This window comes from Heteronotia binoei, chromosome 16 (assembly GCF_032191835.1).
Source record: "Heteronotia binoei isolate CCM8104 ecotype False Entrance Well chromosome 16, APGP_CSIRO_Hbin_v1, whole genome shotgun sequence".
Classification (NCBI taxonomy): domain Eukaryota; kingdom Metazoa; phylum Chordata; class Lepidosauria; order Squamata; family Gekkonidae; genus Heteronotia; species Heteronotia binoei.
In genome coordinates this window covers 47,958,258-47,975,674 of record NC_083238.1, presented here as the reverse complement: position 1 = coordinate 47,975,674, position 17,417 = coordinate 47,958,258, and the positions used below count along the sequence as shown (strand labels likewise).

Here is a 17,417-nt window from a genome sequence, read left to right as displayed (position 1 = left end):
CGTAGTTCTTGGTATTCTGCGATCTTCTCCTGTTCTTTCTGTTCTGCTGTCTTTTGGAATTGCAGTTTCAGTGATCCAAGCCCTATTTCTCATTTCCCACCTACAGCTGGGATATCAGAGGTGTAATGCACCATATGCATATCTGTTTGCAGGGTTTTTTTTGAGCAGGAGCACAGTTCTGGCTGGCTTGGCATCAGGGGGGTATGATCTAATATTCTCTTAGAAGATAGTAATTAATGCTGTAAGGTGGTTACATTTGAAGATATTTGCAGGGGTAGCACTATGGCTAATTAATTAAGTGAACAGTTCCCAACCTTTTTGAGTTTGCATGCCCACACTTTTGTGATCTCCTGGGGGCAATGGTATCGATAGCTTTATTCACTGGACTTGCTGAATGTAACAATCTGCTGTATTTCAACCAATTTATGGGGAGAGAGGTCTAGGAGGTTTAGTTTCCCTCTATCCCATACTCAGGTTCTAGTTAACTCTTTACTATGTACCCTTTTACTATGCAAACAGCTTATGAAAGGAATGCAAAATGAGCAGAGGGATTGGGCTCTCTCTCTCTCTCACACTCACTCACTCACTCACTCACACACACACACCAGGCTCTTCCTGCTCACTCCTCCACCTGGTAGCTTCAGTCTTGCTGAGATTTAAAGGCACACACAGAGCTTCCGAAACAAGCAGTTGCAAGCTTCTGAACCTGCCTGAGATCTGAAAGCACATTGTGGCTGTTGGGGCAGGGCTCCCCCTGCTGGTCATCTGGCAGATGGCTGGGAGGAGCCTGCAAAACCAGGGAATCCCCCCCCCCCCCGGGTCTGGGGACTGGCAAGCCTAACACTTTAGCATATCAGGCAGAAGTTATATTTACGATGCCTTTTAAGAAAACATTGAATTGAGGATTGGAGGGTGCCAAGTGGTCTGGAAGGGTTGGATTGAAAAAGGGATAACATCTCTTGATCATCTACGAGACCCAAACAGAGAAGAATTCTGGACATTTAAGGAGCTTCAAGACAAGTATAATCTTGAATCTAACCAATGGCTACATTATTACCAAATAAAGACGGCGCTGACGCAGTTGCTGGGTCCGGATGCCTTGGCTGCCCCTGATCCACCATCCCTTTTAGCTGTATTAAGGCGGACATGGCAACAAGATAATCCAGTGCAAGCCCTGTACACGCACTTTCGATATGGGACGCAACAACAACAGCTAATTGAAGAATTACGGGTAAAATGGGCAGATGAACTGAACCTTAATATTTTACCATTCCAATGGTTCACAATCAACAGGGCGATCCGAAAAGTTTCTAAAGATCAACGCTTGATATTAATTCAGCAAAAAATTAATTTCCGTATTTACTGGACACCTGTTCGACTACACAAATTTAACCTCTTGACTTCACCAGCATGTTGGCGATGCCAGGGAAGTGAAGCGGGGCTAAGCCACATGATCTGGGCATGTCCGGTGCTGCTTGATTTCTGGGGCGATATACTCAGGTGGATAAACCGCGTATTGGGAGGTCAGCACAGATTTACAGCCATGCAAGTTCTTTTAAACCACTTCCCGTCAACATGGGTGTTGTCTCGCCCACAGCGATATTGGGGATTTCGGGCACTGATGACGGCAAAGAGGATAATCATGCAGACGTGGAGAACAGATTTTTCAGGAACCGTAGCGCAATGGTTAGAGGACATGCTGCGATTGGCGGTGGATGAAAGGCTGGTCTACCGACGAATGATGCAACAACAACAATTCGAGGACATTTGGGCACCATTTTTGGCGGCTGTCAATAATTTACAGGGTCCGGGATGTGATCTTGAACATAGTTCCCTCTAGGCTGTGGGGGCCAAGGTGGTCCAGAGAGCTATATCAAGTATTAGGCATACAATAGGCAGTGATAGATAAGTATGGGCAACAAGGGTGATGGGTCACAGGGTGTTGGATGAGTGGATAATTATGAACGATGCAATTTTTGTTTGTTTAATTGTTAAATACTTATTATTACTATGGATCTGTTATATATACTAATCTCAATAAATGATGAATATTGAAAAAAAAAAAAAGAAAACATTGCTTAAAAAACAAATTTCCATACACACAGCTTGCCTTCAGTCATGCAGTAAAAAGATCCTTGCACGGGGCATTTTGTGTTGAATAAGCCCAGCAGGAATTCATTTGCCTATTAGGTCGCACTCCCTGACACCAAGCCAGCCAGAACTGCATTCCTGCTCCAAAAAAAGCCCTGCTAAAAACACTTGGCAGGCACCAGGAAAGTTGTCAGCGGGCATGAGGGCACCCTTTGGCACCACCTTGGGGGACCCCTGCTTAAGGGAGCCCATTGGAATGAAAGTGCAAGAAATGAGATAACATTTGTAACGTGCATTTGTTTTAATGTGATTTGGCCGGTATTTTTTTTCAGCGACTCCATTTAACTTGCAGCCAGTTCAGCTCTTCTTTTCTTGACCTTCTGCTTAATAATAAGCTGCGCGTAATTAAAGATAGCTCAAATTAGCTTGCATGATTAAATCAAAGGGAAATGCTATCAAGCGCCCCAGTATGTAACCATAATCTGACCTTAGAGGAAGCTGAGTCATAAGCATAGGACAATGATTTGAGAACCCGATTTAATTAAATCAGATGCTCTGCCGGTTAACGTTATTAAATCCCTGAATCAGGTTTTGTTAAATTGGTACCTTTTCATATTTGGGCATTCAAGTTTTTTTAAAATGTTAGTCGCAGAACGCAGTGCATAAACAAACTGCTATTAAGATGTGTGTTATGAGATTCAAGATACTCCAGATGAAAGTACTCTTGTTAATTTTATCAAAGTGATTAGACTGTCTATGGCCAAATGAAGTTTGCTCCAGGACAGCTGTTCTCCCACTCGCACATTTCTCTTGCATAACAGTGTTGTGGGATCTCTGTCCTTTGGGGGGCGGCTGTCCCTGGAACAGATGTTGATAGGACAATAATTGCTGTATTGCACATCAGTGTTCCCTCGAAGCCATGGAATCTTGTGAGCAAAAAATCTAGCCCCACTCCACATCAGACTCTCTGAACTGAAGCAGGCTACTTGATCACAGATATGTCAGTCTCAGCTGGGTAGGATGTCCACGTGTCCCAATCAATAGATGCCCTATCATAATTTTTCTCAGCACTGTAGGCTTGCCAGGCCCCCCTGGAGGGGGCGATCCCCCACTCTGGGCCTCTCCAGCACTGAGTAGTTGGATGTTGGGGGACTTACCAAGAGCAAAAGGAGGCCTGGGTCTGCGTTGACAGCAGCACAGCAATATCACTTCCTGCGCATACAAGAAGTGATGTCATCATGTTGCCGGTGACACAGGGATGCTGCAGTATTTGGGCAAAAACTATGACAAGAATTATTTCTACCCTAGAATTTTACCCGAACACCAGATTGTCCCTGCACCACTGGTGACACAATTACGTCATTTTTAATGTGCACCAGAAGTGGTGTTATCACATCACTGGCAAACACCAGCCTAGGTCTCTCTTTGTTCCTGATAAATCCCACCCCTTGCCAGCTGTACCTGGCAATCATAAATATGTACGTCCATTCAGTGCTGTCAAAATCAGTTCACTTATTAAAAATTAAGACATTTTTCTTGCTTTTCAATATGATACTGGTATCCAGCATTTGAATGGCTATATCAAGTGCTGCTCCTTTCTTCAGCTTCCTGAGGGTAGCCTCTTTTGTCTGCCTTGGTTATATGCCTAAAAGGATCTTTACATCCTCTGTAATAATAGTATAAATCCCGTTGATACTGTGGATTTGCTTTCGGCGTTAGATATTGCCCAGCATTATGTTTTCTTACATGGTAATTCTTTCGTTGTAGAAAGTACATGACCTTTAAAATGGCCTCTGGGGCCTCTCTTTCAGACTGAAAGGGCAAGTGCGAATACTTAAACGCTAGCAATGACTGGTCATACCGAGTCTTGGATTGTATCAAGGAATCAAGTCTGGGATTTTAAGTTGGGACAACAGCATTTTGTAACTGTTCCTGCATCCCTTGGTTATAAAGACATGAAAAGCTCTGTGCAGTAAACATGCTAAATAATATTTGGAAGGCTGTGTGCCCCACTGAGTCTATCATGGAATGCAGCAGGGGTGGCCAAACTGTTGCTCTTTCACAGATGCTGTGTGGCTCTTGAAGCCTCCATTGCCCCACTCACTGACTTGGAGAAGGCATATGCCTCTTTTCCAAGCCAAGCCAGCTGGCAGCTTGGAGAATGCATTTAAAGTTAAAGTTGCTTTCTTTCCCCTTCTCTCTCCCTATCTATTTCCTTCATTCCTTCCTCAAACTTCTGATGTTCATGCCTTGCAGCTCTCAGACATCTGGCGTTCATGTCTTGCATCTCTCAGACATCTGACGTTTATTCTATGTAGCTCTTACGTTAAGCAAGTTTGGCCACCCCTAGCCATACAAGTTTCTGAAAATGAGGTGTCAGATAGAATCATAGAATCATAGAGTTGGAAGGGACCTCTAGGGATATCTAATCCAACCCCCTGCACAATGCAGGAAACTCACAAACACCTCCCCCTAAATTCACAGGATCTTCATTGCTGTCAGATGGCCATCTAGCCTCTGTTTAAAACCTCCAAGGAAGGAGAGCCCACCACCTCCTGAGAAAGCCTGTTCCACTGAGGAATTGCTCTAACGGTCAGGAAGTTCTTCCTAATGTTGAGCTGGAAACTCTTTGGCTTTAATTTCAACCCAGTGGTTCTGATCCTAGCTTCCAGGGCCACAGAAAACAATTCCACACCAACCTCTATAGGACAGCCCTTCAAGTCCTTGAAGATGGTGATCCTATCACCTCTCAGCTGCCTCCTCTCCAGGCTAAACATCCCCAGCTCCTTCAACCTTTCCTCATAGGACTTGGTCTCCAGACCCCTCACCATCTTCGTTGCCCTCCTCTGGACCCGCTCCAGCTTGTCTATATCCTTCTTAAAATGTGGTGCCCAAAACTGAACACAATACTTCAGATGAGGTCTTACCAGAGCAGAGTAAAGCGATACCATCACATCATGTGATCTGGACACTAATGTGAGATGTGAGCAGACCTCTTGGCTGAATGTGAATCGTTAGGTTAATAAAGAATTCTGTAAATTAAAGTGTGCTGTCAGGTCACAGTTGTCTCATGGTGACCCCATGAAGTTCCAGGGAAGCTCTTGGGAGTTTTCAAGGCAAGAAACAAGCAGTTTGCTGTTGCCTTCCTAAGCATAACAGCCTCAAGTCTTCCCTGGTGGTCTCCAAACCATTCTCTAATGCAGTCATCTGAGATGTATGTCAGAATTAGAAACATCATGGAGTTTACATTTAAAGGCACTTGCAACCTCTGTGTAATCCAGCGCCATTAAGAGAGGAAGAATCCACTTAGGTTGCTATGCAACTCTCTTCTGCTGTAAAAATACACAAAATCAGTTTCCTTTATCCCACACACACCCTTTTGTCTTATAATCTCAATAGCATTCCAGAGGCCGGCAATTGCATCCTGCCTGATAACTGTCTTCTTTTTGTTGTAGTACTTCCGCTGTATTAAATATTAGATTCAGTTCCTGCATACAGAGACACCAGTTCCTGGAAAGTCTTTTTTTGCTTGTGCATATAGATATGATATAAATGTGTGTTCCAGGCAGCTGTTAATAACTGCCGTGCCTCGGACTTTCTACTTCCCTGATTTCATGATGTTAATTTAAAATCTCATATCCTTTTAGATCAAGGATTCTCAGGAGAAGCGATGTTTCCCATCCAGTTTCTCCAGTTTATTTCAGGCCCATCATAGCTTTGTATTCTGCCGGAGGTTGCACTCTCTCCTTTATCTTTCCCCTTCTTCTCCTGGTGTCAAGTAAAACTAGCAGCAAGTACATGCCTCCTCCTTGGCTTTTATTATCCGTAAATCATTCATTTATTAGATTTGTATTCCTGTCAACCTATAAGCTAAGATTAGCTATCAGTATTTTAATATCCTCCTTGGTTCGTCTCCTGGCCCCACCCACAGACCAGCTCTGGTAGAATAATAAAATAAATATGCCCAACCAAACGTCGTCCCGCTCGGGTTTTTTTCTCCTACTCCACAATAACAAAAAGTCTCCCAGAAACCAAGTTCTGTCTCCTGATTTTTATCTCTTAGTTTTCTAGCTCTTTTCACACCAATTCCATGCCCAGCTGATCTGAGATTAAGTCTGGGAGCGTGTCGTTCGCCTTAATCTGGATGGCCCAGGCTAGCTTGATTACATCAGATCTTGGAAGCAAAAAAGGGTCAGCCCCGGTTAGTAGTTGGATGGGAGACCACCAAAGAAGTCCAGGATTGCTACATGGGGCAGGCACTGGCAAGCCACCCCTGTTCATCTCTTACCTTGAAAACTCTATGGGGTCATGCATGCCATAAATCAGCTGCGACTTGATGGCACTTTCCCTCCATGTGACATTTCTCTGAAGCAATCTGAAGATGCTGGTTTGAGGGAGATTAGCCCTGCTTTCCCAGTATCAATCAAGCATTTTGGGTTGACAGGATAGCATTAATCTGTGTTGATCAATGTTTGTGTCACTTAGAAGAAGATGATACTGGATTTATATCAGTATCTGAATTTCAGAGTCTCAGAGCGGTCACAATCTCCTCTACCTCCCCCCCCCCCACACACACACAACAGTTGCCTTGTGAGGTAGGTGGAGCTGAAAGAGCATTTTACAGCAACTCCTGTGAAAGCTATGGCTGACTCAAGGCCATTCCAGCAGGTTCAAGTGGAGGAGTGGGAAATCAAACCCGGTTCTCCCAGATAAGAGTCAGTGCACTTGATCACTGCACTAAACTTGGCAAGATGATGAGACTGGGCTTCAGCAGTGTGGGAGTATCCACTGTGCGGTAGAGCAGATGGGTGTCCAGCTATTGCTGCTTCTCCTTCATGGGACCTTCCGCGATGGGGAATAGATGGACTCTTAGGGGCAGACAGGTGCAGACCTGGATATTGTCACCTGAGCTACCCACTCAGGGACTCATGCTGAGAGTTCCTTTACCCATAAAACGGTAAGGAGTCAAGCAAGGTAGGTGAAGAACAATGCAGAATAAGTACGAAATGAGCAGCATTAGCAATTCAGCCAGCTGATTAACTTCCTTCTTGACATTTTTGAAACACTTATCAATAATTCGTTCTTGTAGAGGACCATAATTAATTTAATTGCTTATTGCAACATCAGAAGGAAATTAATGTTTAGAATATTATTGGAATGATTGCAAATCGCTGTGTGTGCAGGTATAAAGCTACATTTTAGAAGGGTGGGGTGCTCTGCCCCCCTGGTTCCACGTGAGACAAAAAATGGTGTCAAGAGGGAATAGCATCTGTGGAATCCCCCCGCCCCCGCCAAAATTGATTCTTGATAGAATTTTTGATCAATCAATCATTCTGCTTTATGGCAATATTATCACAAGTGAAGCACTGATTCACAACACCCAATGTGTATTTATAGTATCGTAGAGTGAGAGATTGTGCTGTTATATTCCTCTATCCCCTCCCCACATTTAATGTAGTAGTCTTTCCTGTTCTTCCAGAGAAAGATGCTTCTTTATCTACCTTTTGGGGTAGATACTGTTAAAATTGGGAGTGTGGTGCGTCATACTTATCTTAAATTTGTGGTTTCATGTAACTGTGGTCAAAGAGGTGTTAATGCATTGCTAGTGGCTTTTCAGGGCATCTGCCCCATGGAAATGACATAGAAGAGAAAGATGGTAGTATGTGAGAAGAAAGAAAGTTGCCTACAGCTTGTCTGGAGTATGCCAGAGCTAAATGTATATTCTTAGTTTGGTGTAGTGGTTAAGTGTGTGGACTCTTATCTGGGAGAACTGGGTTTGATTCCCCACTCTTCCATTTACAGCTGCTGTGAGAGCCCTCTCAGCCCTACCCACCTCACAAAGTGTCTGTTGTGGGGGGAGAAGATATAGGAAATTGTAAACCACTCTGAGTCTCTGATTCAGAGAGAAGGTGGGGTATAAATCTGCAGTCTTCTTCATTAAGACTATGAAAGGGGAAGTTAATAGGGTGTATATGTATACAACAGTGATCAAGTCAGTGGGAAATCACAATTCAAGACATGTTAGTTTACCTCTGTTATGGTTCAAATGGTGAACCTGATTCAATATAACCCATTGTTTCTACCTAGAGTTGCCAAGCTCCAGGCAGTGGATGAAGAGCTCTGGGGATTATAGCTGACAGAGATCAGTTCACCTGGAGGAAATGGCCAGTTTGGAAGGTGGACACTATAGTATATGCCATTGAAGTCTTTCCTCTCCCAAGCCCCATCCTCCTCAGGCTCCACCCCCAAAATCTCCAGGTATTTCGCAACCCAGAGTTGGCAACCCTATACCTACTGCTATCACAGTGTAGCTAACCCTCTTGCAGAGAGGAAACTGCCTAAAATGGCTGCCGTTGAATAATTGTTGGATCAGTCTGACAACTGTGGAAGAATACAAAAAATCCTCCCACTGCCCATGAAAATGCTACATCTTGCCATCTTTTGAAGATGCGTTTAAACTAATAATCGTAAATAGCAATCTAGGGCATGCTGTAAGTAAAATGAAGCGGCTTCAGTTTAATTAAAGTCAGAATAATCCTTTGATCCACAGAAGAGAGCATCCGAATAATAAAGATTTCCCAACATTGCTGCTTCAGAGAATATCTAAGCTGGGAGGAAAATTTGGATTAGGGACTTTAGCTTGCTGACTTATTCTTTTGTTGAACCTCTTTACCCGCATTTAGCAAAACGTACGGCATTTCTAGCATAAAACCAATTAGAATTAAACCTGCTAAAGTTGGGGCTTCTAGCAGTTACGAAGACTGGAACGGCTTTTAATGGTCGCTATAATTTTCTCAAGCTAGTTGATTAGCTATATATTGAACATAAAGTCGTCACAGTGGGGGTGGGGGGTGGGGATCATTTTTCTCTATACCCAGAAAATCTGCTTACTGCTGTCGAGCGTTAGACAACAACAGGATTGGGGATAAATTTAAGCTACATTTTCTTTTTTTCTTCTTCAGATCATAAACCCTCTCACAAACATTTATTAGAGCCCGAGAGTTATTCTAATTTTGTTTTCTTTGAGATTCTCATTAATAATGGGTCTCATAATCTCAAAGTATAATAATCCTTTGGAATCTACAAGCCTTGTTCTGTAGAGAAGCTAACTGTAAAGCGTTGTTAGTTTCAGGAAGGTAGCCATGATGGTCTGCAGGAGAAGTAGTAGATTGGGAGACTGGCAGTACCTTTAGAGACAACAGCAGTTCCTGGATATAAGCTTTCAAGAGTCCAAAACCCCTTGATCAGCTATAAGACCAGGCCTCGGATTCAGCGGAAGCTCACAGGGATGCAGCTCCTGAGCCTTTCTTAGAGTCCCACCTCTTCCCCCCAACTATCTTGTCCATTGAATAGCAGGTGCAACTGCATAACCATCCCTGGATTAGGAGAGAGGGCAGCCAGCCAGCCACCAGGGGCTTTGCCACGCCCCCAGCAGCCCTCATTAACTCCTGGAGAAGCCTGTGCCACCCTGTCTCCACTTCTTATGTGATTTTGGGTGGTGGGTAACTTTCTGGCCTTTAGATGGGGGGGGGGGCGGCCCAGAAGAGCCCCAGGCGAGCAAGGCCTGCTTGGGCTGGCTGGCTGGATCTTTAGCCAGCCCAAGGATGCCTCGCTTTGCCCAAGGCTCTCTTTTCTTGCATCGGTTTGCTTTTGGCTGGTGGCGGGGGGTGGGGGGGGTGGCATATACTGATGAGTTATACTAATGAGCTCCACCACCTATGTTTCTACAAAACGACCCCATATAAGACCTTCTAGTTGTTGTAGATTTTCTGGGCTTTATGGCCGTGGTCTTGGGATCATAGAACCGGACATTTCGCCAGCAGCTGTGACTGGCATCCTCAGATATATAACACAGAAGGCTAGAGTTCTCTCTGTGTTATACCTAGCCTTCTGTGTTATACCTTTGAGGGTGTCAGTCACAGCTGCTGGCGAAACATCAGGTTCTACGATGCCAAGACCACGGCCATAAAGCCTGGAAAATCTACAACCACTAATGAACTCCGGCTGTGAAAGCTTTACACAAAGGCCAGTTAGAGGCGGGCTGCACTCCTGGAGTAACTTAATATAGCCCAAACTTCTTTCTTAAAATAAAATATGAATAATCAAACATTTATTTAGAGAATTGTGTGAAAGAGCTGCAGTCTGATTAGGATGAGATTTGCAGTTGTTGCTGAAGTGTACCCATGAGGAAGTGATACGAATGGAAGGACGCTGGAATATATTACCGTAAAGGTGAATAGGGGTGGGTGGGGAGCAGGTTAGAGAGTCTGGTAGAAACTAGCAAAGCCCATTTGGAGGAGAGGCAAAGCGGGAGTTGTTTTGGTCCCAAGGGGACAAATTCCTTCTCTTGGGATGTCTTGCTCTCTGAGGCCAGGGCCAGTCTGGCTTCCTACAAATTGGGGCCTGGGCTGATAAGGCCTGAAACATAGGCTGGAGCTTGGGGCTAGAGGCCAGGGAGCTGCAGCTTGGAACACAGGGCCTGCAAACTGATTAATCCAGCAAGGCTGTCCTCCCAGGCCTGAGCCTAAATAGGCTGGGAGGTCATTGACCCCAGCTGCACCACAGGCAGGTGCTGGTGCCCCCTGAGGGCTGTATTGTGCTCTGGCCAGGATTCCGGAAAGGAGCAGCACTATCACTGCTTTCTTCTGTTTCTCCAGTTGGGGGGACATGCAGCCAGTCTGGTGCTTGGCCTCCTTCACAGCTTCTGTTGCTGCTGTCTGTGGAGCGGGAGAAAGTCCAGGGGATGGGGTGACGGCATTATAAGCCTGGACTTGAGTCCTGCCTGGTGAAGGCTTGGCAGCTGTCTCCAGGGCTGGTGACAAAGTTTCCTTTGCAGGTTCTGGCAGGGTGGCCTTGGCTGCTGACAGTAGCTTGTCAGTGGGCACCTCCATGGATTTGGTCCTTCCCTGGTCCCTCTGGTCCTCCCCAGTTTGCCTACCTTGGCTTCCCAGTCTGCTCCTTGGAGGACTCCGAGTTGGAATCACTGAGCTGGCCGGAGGGTGTCATGAGTCATGACATGGGGGAACAATTCCCCTGAGCAAACAGGTGATGTGTCCTTCTGCACGTAACTGGTGGAGGAGATTGCTTAATATCACAGGAGCCGTACTCTGTAAAAGAGCCCACAGGAAGACAGCCGGTAATGCGCAACAGCTCGTGGGGATGTTGGGGAGAGAAGGGGTGCTGCTCTCTCACTCATTCCCCCTTCTCTTGCTGGTGGGCAGAAAGCAAGCTCCACCTGTGCTGAGTGGTGCTAAAGTCGACTGTGTGGGGAAGGTGCAAGGTGTAGACTGTCTGGAGACAGGCATGTGTGTGAGAGAGCAAGACATTTGCGCTGGGAGGGGAGGGATTAGATATGTCCCTCCTTATGCCCTGACCTGATCTCAACAGATCTCTAGAAGCCAAGCAGGGTCGGCCCTGGCTAGCGTTTGGATGGGAGACTGCCAAGGAATACCCAGGTCACTACACAAAAGCAGGCAATGGCAAACCACCTCTGTTTGTCTCATGCCTTGAAAACCTAACTAGAGGCTGCCATAAATCCGTTGCAACTTGATGGCACTTTTCACCACCACCACCACTACTTCCTTTGTGAGCAGGGGATTGTATAATTTGGGATGCATAGATTAGAGGTTGCATCCACTAGAATAGCTTTCCCTTAGACCAGGGGTGTCAAACATGGAGCCCGGGGGCCGAATCAGACCCCCAGAGGGCTCCTGTCAGGCCCATGAGCAACTCACTGTTATCTGTTTCCTTCTCTCTCTTGCTTCCTTCTGCATCACAACTCACTTTGCCATGCTTGTTCAATTGCACAGGAGGAACAGAGCAAAGCTCCTCCCATGGGGAAGAAATGGGGGAAGGAGAGAGAGCTTTGTCAGGCTCTCTCAGTTGCACAGCAGAGCTACTGAGCCAAGTCTCTATTCCTTCTGTTGGCTGAGGCTCAGCAAGCCAGTGAGGTGGAATTAGGTTGAGTGTGTGCGTTTGTCTGTGTCCATTCTAAAGTTTATATCTCCCCTACCTGGTGTTACATTTTATGACACACAGGGTCACTTGAGGACCCGACAAGGTCACTTGAGGACCTTGCTTTCACTCTACTGGGTATGCCGGAGGGGAGAAAAGCCACCTTCTTTTTTAGAAAGATGCTGAAATACTTTCCCAGATGCTCCCTGGAAGCATTAGAAAAAGAGTAAGCTGATAATTGAGATGTGAGTATGATTTCTGAATTGCGCTATTAGAACTGGCTAGCAATTTAAACAACTTCGAAATATTCTTTTATAGTCCGCAAATCCATTGTGTTCAGCTTTTAAAAAGTAATAAGTAGGACTAACTCTGCAGTCCTAAGAACACCTTCTTGGGAATAACTTGGGACTTGATTCTTAGTAGACCTGGTTAGGGGGTAGCTCCCTTCATGTACCGTGAGTGAGGAGAATTTTTTATTTAACTTTTTAAAGTTAGCCAGTATCCTGGCAAATGTGGAAGGCCACACACAGTCCTTGTTCTCCTTGGCTGAGTTGCGTTTGCATCGGCACATCTGCTATTAAATTCTTCCACAATCATTGGTTTTCATTGCTGTTCCTTGTGGGCTGTGTCTTCAGCTGAGTAATGTGCTAGATATTTGAAAAGGAGCACAATACTCTGAAACTTTGCCCAAACGAAATGATCTTTGCTTTGGTCCCATCAACCAATCTAGAGGAACACTGACCTGGGCTATCCAGATTTCGTCACATCTGGGAAGCTAAACAGGGTCAGTCACAATGTTCCCTCTAAGCTGCAGAGTCTTGTGAGCAAAAATTCTACTTTGTGAGCTACTGGCATAAAAGTTGTGAGCTACTGCATAAATTATTGTGCTCTGGGGTCATCCTTCCTGAGCTAAGACAAAAATCTGTGAGCTGGAAGCTAAAAATCTGTGAGCTAGCTCATGCTAACTCTGCTTAGAGGGAACACTGGTCAGCCCCAACTAATATTTGGATGGGAAACCCCAGGGCTTTTTTTGAACAGGAACGCACAGGGACGCAGTTCCGACTGGCTTGGTGTCAGGGAGTGCAGCCTAATATGCATATGAGCTCCTGCTGGGCTTTTTCTACACAAAAAGCCCTGTGTGAAACAATGGTGCCTTCAAGGTGTGTGGTCTTATCTGCAAATGAGTCCTTGCTGGGCTTTTTCTACAAAAAAAAAAAAAGCCCTGTGCAAAACAATGGTGATGTCGGGGTGTGTGACCTAATATGCAAATGAGTTCCTGCTGGGCTTTTTCTGTAGAAACCCCCAAGGAATGCCAAGATTGCTACGAAGAGGCAGGCAATGGCAAACCACCTCTGAATGCCTCTTGCCTTGAAAACCCCACTAGGGGTCACTGTGAGTCTGCTTGACGACAGAACAACAGCAACAAAGGCTGGACCATCAGTTAACCATACTAGTTAAAATGGCATTTGATTCACAGATTTTGGAGTCCGATCAAGGACAATTTATTAGACTGGTAACGACATAGGTATATTCTCACCTGTAACTGAAATGGTAGATTTTGAGATAAGCTTGTAATAAAAACAGCTACACTAACATATCACTCTCATTGGTATCGGACCCCTCCTGAAAAACTTGATGAGGTCCTCACAGACCGTTTCCTTTTTTTCTTTCAGACTCATCCCATTCATTTCACCGAGATGAAACCATTGTCATCGCTCTGGCGTCAGTATCCGTACTGGCTGTTTTGGTGGTCGCTCTTTTCTTTGGATACAGGATGTTCGCAGGTGAGTTTCGATGAGTTTTTTTAAAAAATTAAAGCGACGTTTTTATTCTCGGTTTCCTTATTTTTTTGATAACGATAGGTGCTTCTGTCAGTAGAATGAAACTTTCCTGCCTCCCTACTCCTGCTGCCCATACGTGGATCCCGCCTGTCTTGTAGGGAGAGTCCGTGCCAGGAATGAATCCTACTGGTGGCATCTGAAGCTAGTAAAGAAACTCTGTGTGATAGATGGGATCTGTGAGCTAAGCTGCTGCAGGCGTGTCAATTAAGACACTGCCGGCTGTTTCAGATTACCTCTGCCATAGCCTACACCTGTCGTTCTGTGTTGATGTTCCCAGTCTACCATTTCTGCAATTCTTAACAAAGACATTTGAAAAGCATATCACGGCCAAGCGAGTCCGTTGTTGCAACATGTACTGCTACTATCGGGACTTGGTGGAAGATGCTTGGGATTGTGAATTTCCCCTACCTGTGCCTTCTCCGGCAGTCTTGGGAGACATCCAGAAAGTGAACAGTTAGAGTCATGACTTAGAGTCATCATTGCCCTTGTGGTGGTCCAGGTGGGGGGGGGTCTTGTTTGGGTGGAAAGAGGGCACAGAAATGTTTTGCATAAATAAATAAACCCCACAAACAAAATGCTACAGGGTACGGGTGGGTGCATCTTTTCACTTCATTCTCATATCTGCAGACACTCTGCTGGCAGAAGACCGAGGACAGGGACCCCATGCCCCACGGCATTTTGTTCATAGGACTCCCCTAAATCTGAGCATTGGCCTTTCAGAGATTTCAGGAGGCTTCTGGAGGAAGACAGCGATGGGAAGGAGCTGCATCCCTGAGTGTCCTTGATAGGCTCCAACCTGGCTGTTTTGGTGTGTGATACTAACCAGGTCATTTAACATCTGGAATGTCTGGCTCTTCTTTATAGGGGACCGTAAGCAGGGCCTGCACAGTATGAACATGATGGAAGCTGCAACGTCAGAACCCTCATTAGACTTAGATAATCTAAAGATGCTGGAGGTAACTACGCCTTTTGGGGTTTGGGGATCTCTGCACTTCAGTGTATAAATTGTCTGATCTGTTTGCTACCAGAGGGTCATGAAGCCCCAGGGCGAGTGACTGCTGGACCTCTTCCTTCATCAGGCAGGCAGGCAGGCTGATAATAATTTAGGAGATTGTTCTAGAAATAAGCACTCCCTCTTCTGTACTATTATTACTGGGGTTTACTTTCAAAGAGAGAAGCTGGCTTAGGTTTGCAGCATGCTGTTAGAAAGAGCAAATGTCAGTGTATCCACAAGTCTTTTTACTTAGCATTAAAGGCCTCAGTAGCTTCAGGTATATATTGCAACAGGAGATGTGTATGAAAGCATTTATATCTACTTCTTTTTTTTTTTGAGCTGAGGAAATAGAAGTTTCCCATGCCAAGTTGTGACTGAAGGTAACACCTAAATATTTAAAGTGAACCACTTATTATATTTCTGTTCCATTTACGGTCCAAGATGGGTTTACCAAGATCCTAGTACTGTGGTAAAGCTGCAGTCTGAGCTCTCTGCTCATGACCTGAGTTTGATCTTGGTGGAAGCTGGGTTCACTCAAGGTTCGCTCAGCCTTCCATTCTTCCGAGTTCGGTCAAATGAGCACCCAGCTTGCTGGCGGGAAAGTGTAGATGACTGGAGAAGGCAATGGCAAACCACCCTGTAAAAAGTCTGCCAAGAAAATGTCATGATGCGATGTCTAAAATGACTGGTGCTGAGAGTCTGAAATGACTGGTGCTTGCATAGGGGACTACCGTTACCTTTTTACTACTGTAGTAGAACATTTAACCACTACATCCAAGGGCATGGCCCCTTGCATTTTTTGATTTTGTCTACAAAGCAATGTGTCATTTCATGGAGATCCAAAGCAGCATTCATCTAATCATGCAATATACAGCCATTCCCACCCACCCCCCAAAATCATTTGTGTCTTCCGCTTTGCATACGCAGCACTTGGATTCTAGCCATCGAATTCAGAAATAAATCCTGTGTATGCAACAGCGAAATGCTGTACTTTATAACTGAAGGTTCAGCACTGGCGTACATGTGTTTAAGCTCACTGAAACCAAATACACTTAACACCGTCTTGGATTGTGGCCAAGATGTATACTGCACATGGCTTTGAAGCGCAGCCAACAATTATTTTATATTTTTCTTCTCAGCTGATTGGTCGAGGGCGATACGGAGCCGTTTACAAAGGCTCTTTAGACGAGCGCCCGGTGGCCGTGAAAGTCTTTTCCTTCACAAACCGCCAGAACTTCATCAACGAGAGGAACATCTACAGAATCCCACTGATGGACCACGAGAACATTGCCCGCTTCATTGTCGGGGATGAAAGGTTCACTACAGAAGGGCGGATAGAATATTTATTAGTCATGGAATATTATCCCAATGTAAGTAATAGTTCAAAGAGAGCTGTGTCAGATTACCTAAGGAGAACTGACTTTTATCATGGTTAATGTGAAAACACTGCATGAGTATTTGCAATTTCAAAAATGCCCAGCAATATTCTTACAGATATTGTTACACATTCAGAATAATAATAGGCCCGCAGTGGGGCTTTAAATGTCACAGTGTGCTTGATTTTCAGTGGCCGGATCCATGGGGGAAATGAAGTACGGAGAGCCATATGCCATGGTCTTTCTAGCCTCCTGCTCTGCGCTATTGTACTGACCTCCAAAGGGTTTTAAACCTCTCAAACGGGTGTCGAACTCATTTATTATTAGGGCCGAATATGACATAAATGAGACCTAGCCGAGCTGTGTCGGGTTGGGCCGGGCCACGTGTGTACCTATTTATGATTAGGTAGCAGAGATATAAACATTATAAAGGACACGGACAAACACAAAGATTTTTTTAAAACCTGAAAACATTAGCACTTGGTCTTAAAGGTACTTTCTTTGTATTTCTCCCATGGGATCCAGGGAACTGGGCAAAGGAAGCTGTGGATCTTCCCTTCCTTCCCCAGGGGACCAGGAGAGGGAGAAGCCTCAGCCAATAGAAGGAAGAGAGGCTTGGCTCAGTAGCTCTGCTGTGAAATTGAGAAAGCCTGGCAAAACAAGCTATCCCTCCCCCACTTCCTCCCCAAGGGAGAAACCTCAGCCAATGGAGACAATAGAGACTTCGCTCTGTAGCTCCTGTGCGATTGAGCAAGCCTTGCAAAGCAAGCTGTGATGAAGAAGGAAGCAAGAGAGAGGGAGAAGGAAGCAGATGACAACCAGTTGCTCGGGGGCCTGATTTGGCCCATGGGCCGCATTTTTTACACCCTGCTCTAAACATATGAAAAAGTTGCAGGCCTCTGGATGAGATTGAGAATTGGTATGTAGCCTGGATAGTGCAGGCTAGCCTGATCTCATCAGATCTCGGAAGCTAAGCAGGGTCGGCCCTGGCTAATATTTGGGTGGGAGACCACCAAGGAATATCAGGGTCATGACACAGAGGCAGGTGAAACAAACCGCCTCTGAACGTCTCTTGCCTTGAAAACTGAGGCGAGGGGGTTGTAAGTGCACAATATCAGTGCTTTGAGCAGCTCCCCCCCCCCCCCCGGTGATTTATACAGT

General features: G+C 45.3%; 2 protein-coding genes across 3 annotated transcripts in view; one reads left to right on the top strand and one right to left on the bottom strand.

Annotated features, from left to right (window-relative positions):
• WDR12 (WD repeat domain 12) overlaps positions 1-17,417 on the bottom strand; it is a 344,303-nt gene that overhangs the window by 150,446 nt on the left and 176,440 nt on the right. The window lies entirely within an intron of this gene.
• BMPR2 (bone morphogenetic protein receptor type 2) overlaps positions 1-17,417 on the top strand; it is a 156,042-nt gene that overhangs the window by 119,403 nt on the left and 19,222 nt on the right. For both annotated transcript variants that reach the window (XM_060256930.1, XM_060256931.1), the window contains exons 4-6: positions 13,719-13,829; positions 14,751-14,842; positions 16,020-16,250. In XM_060256930.1, the coding sequence (XP_060112913.1) occupies positions 13,719-13,829; positions 14,751-14,842; positions 16,020-16,250 (434 nt within the window). The remainder of the gene's footprint in view (positions 1-13,718; positions 13,830-14,750; positions 14,843-16,019; positions 16,251-17,417) is intronic.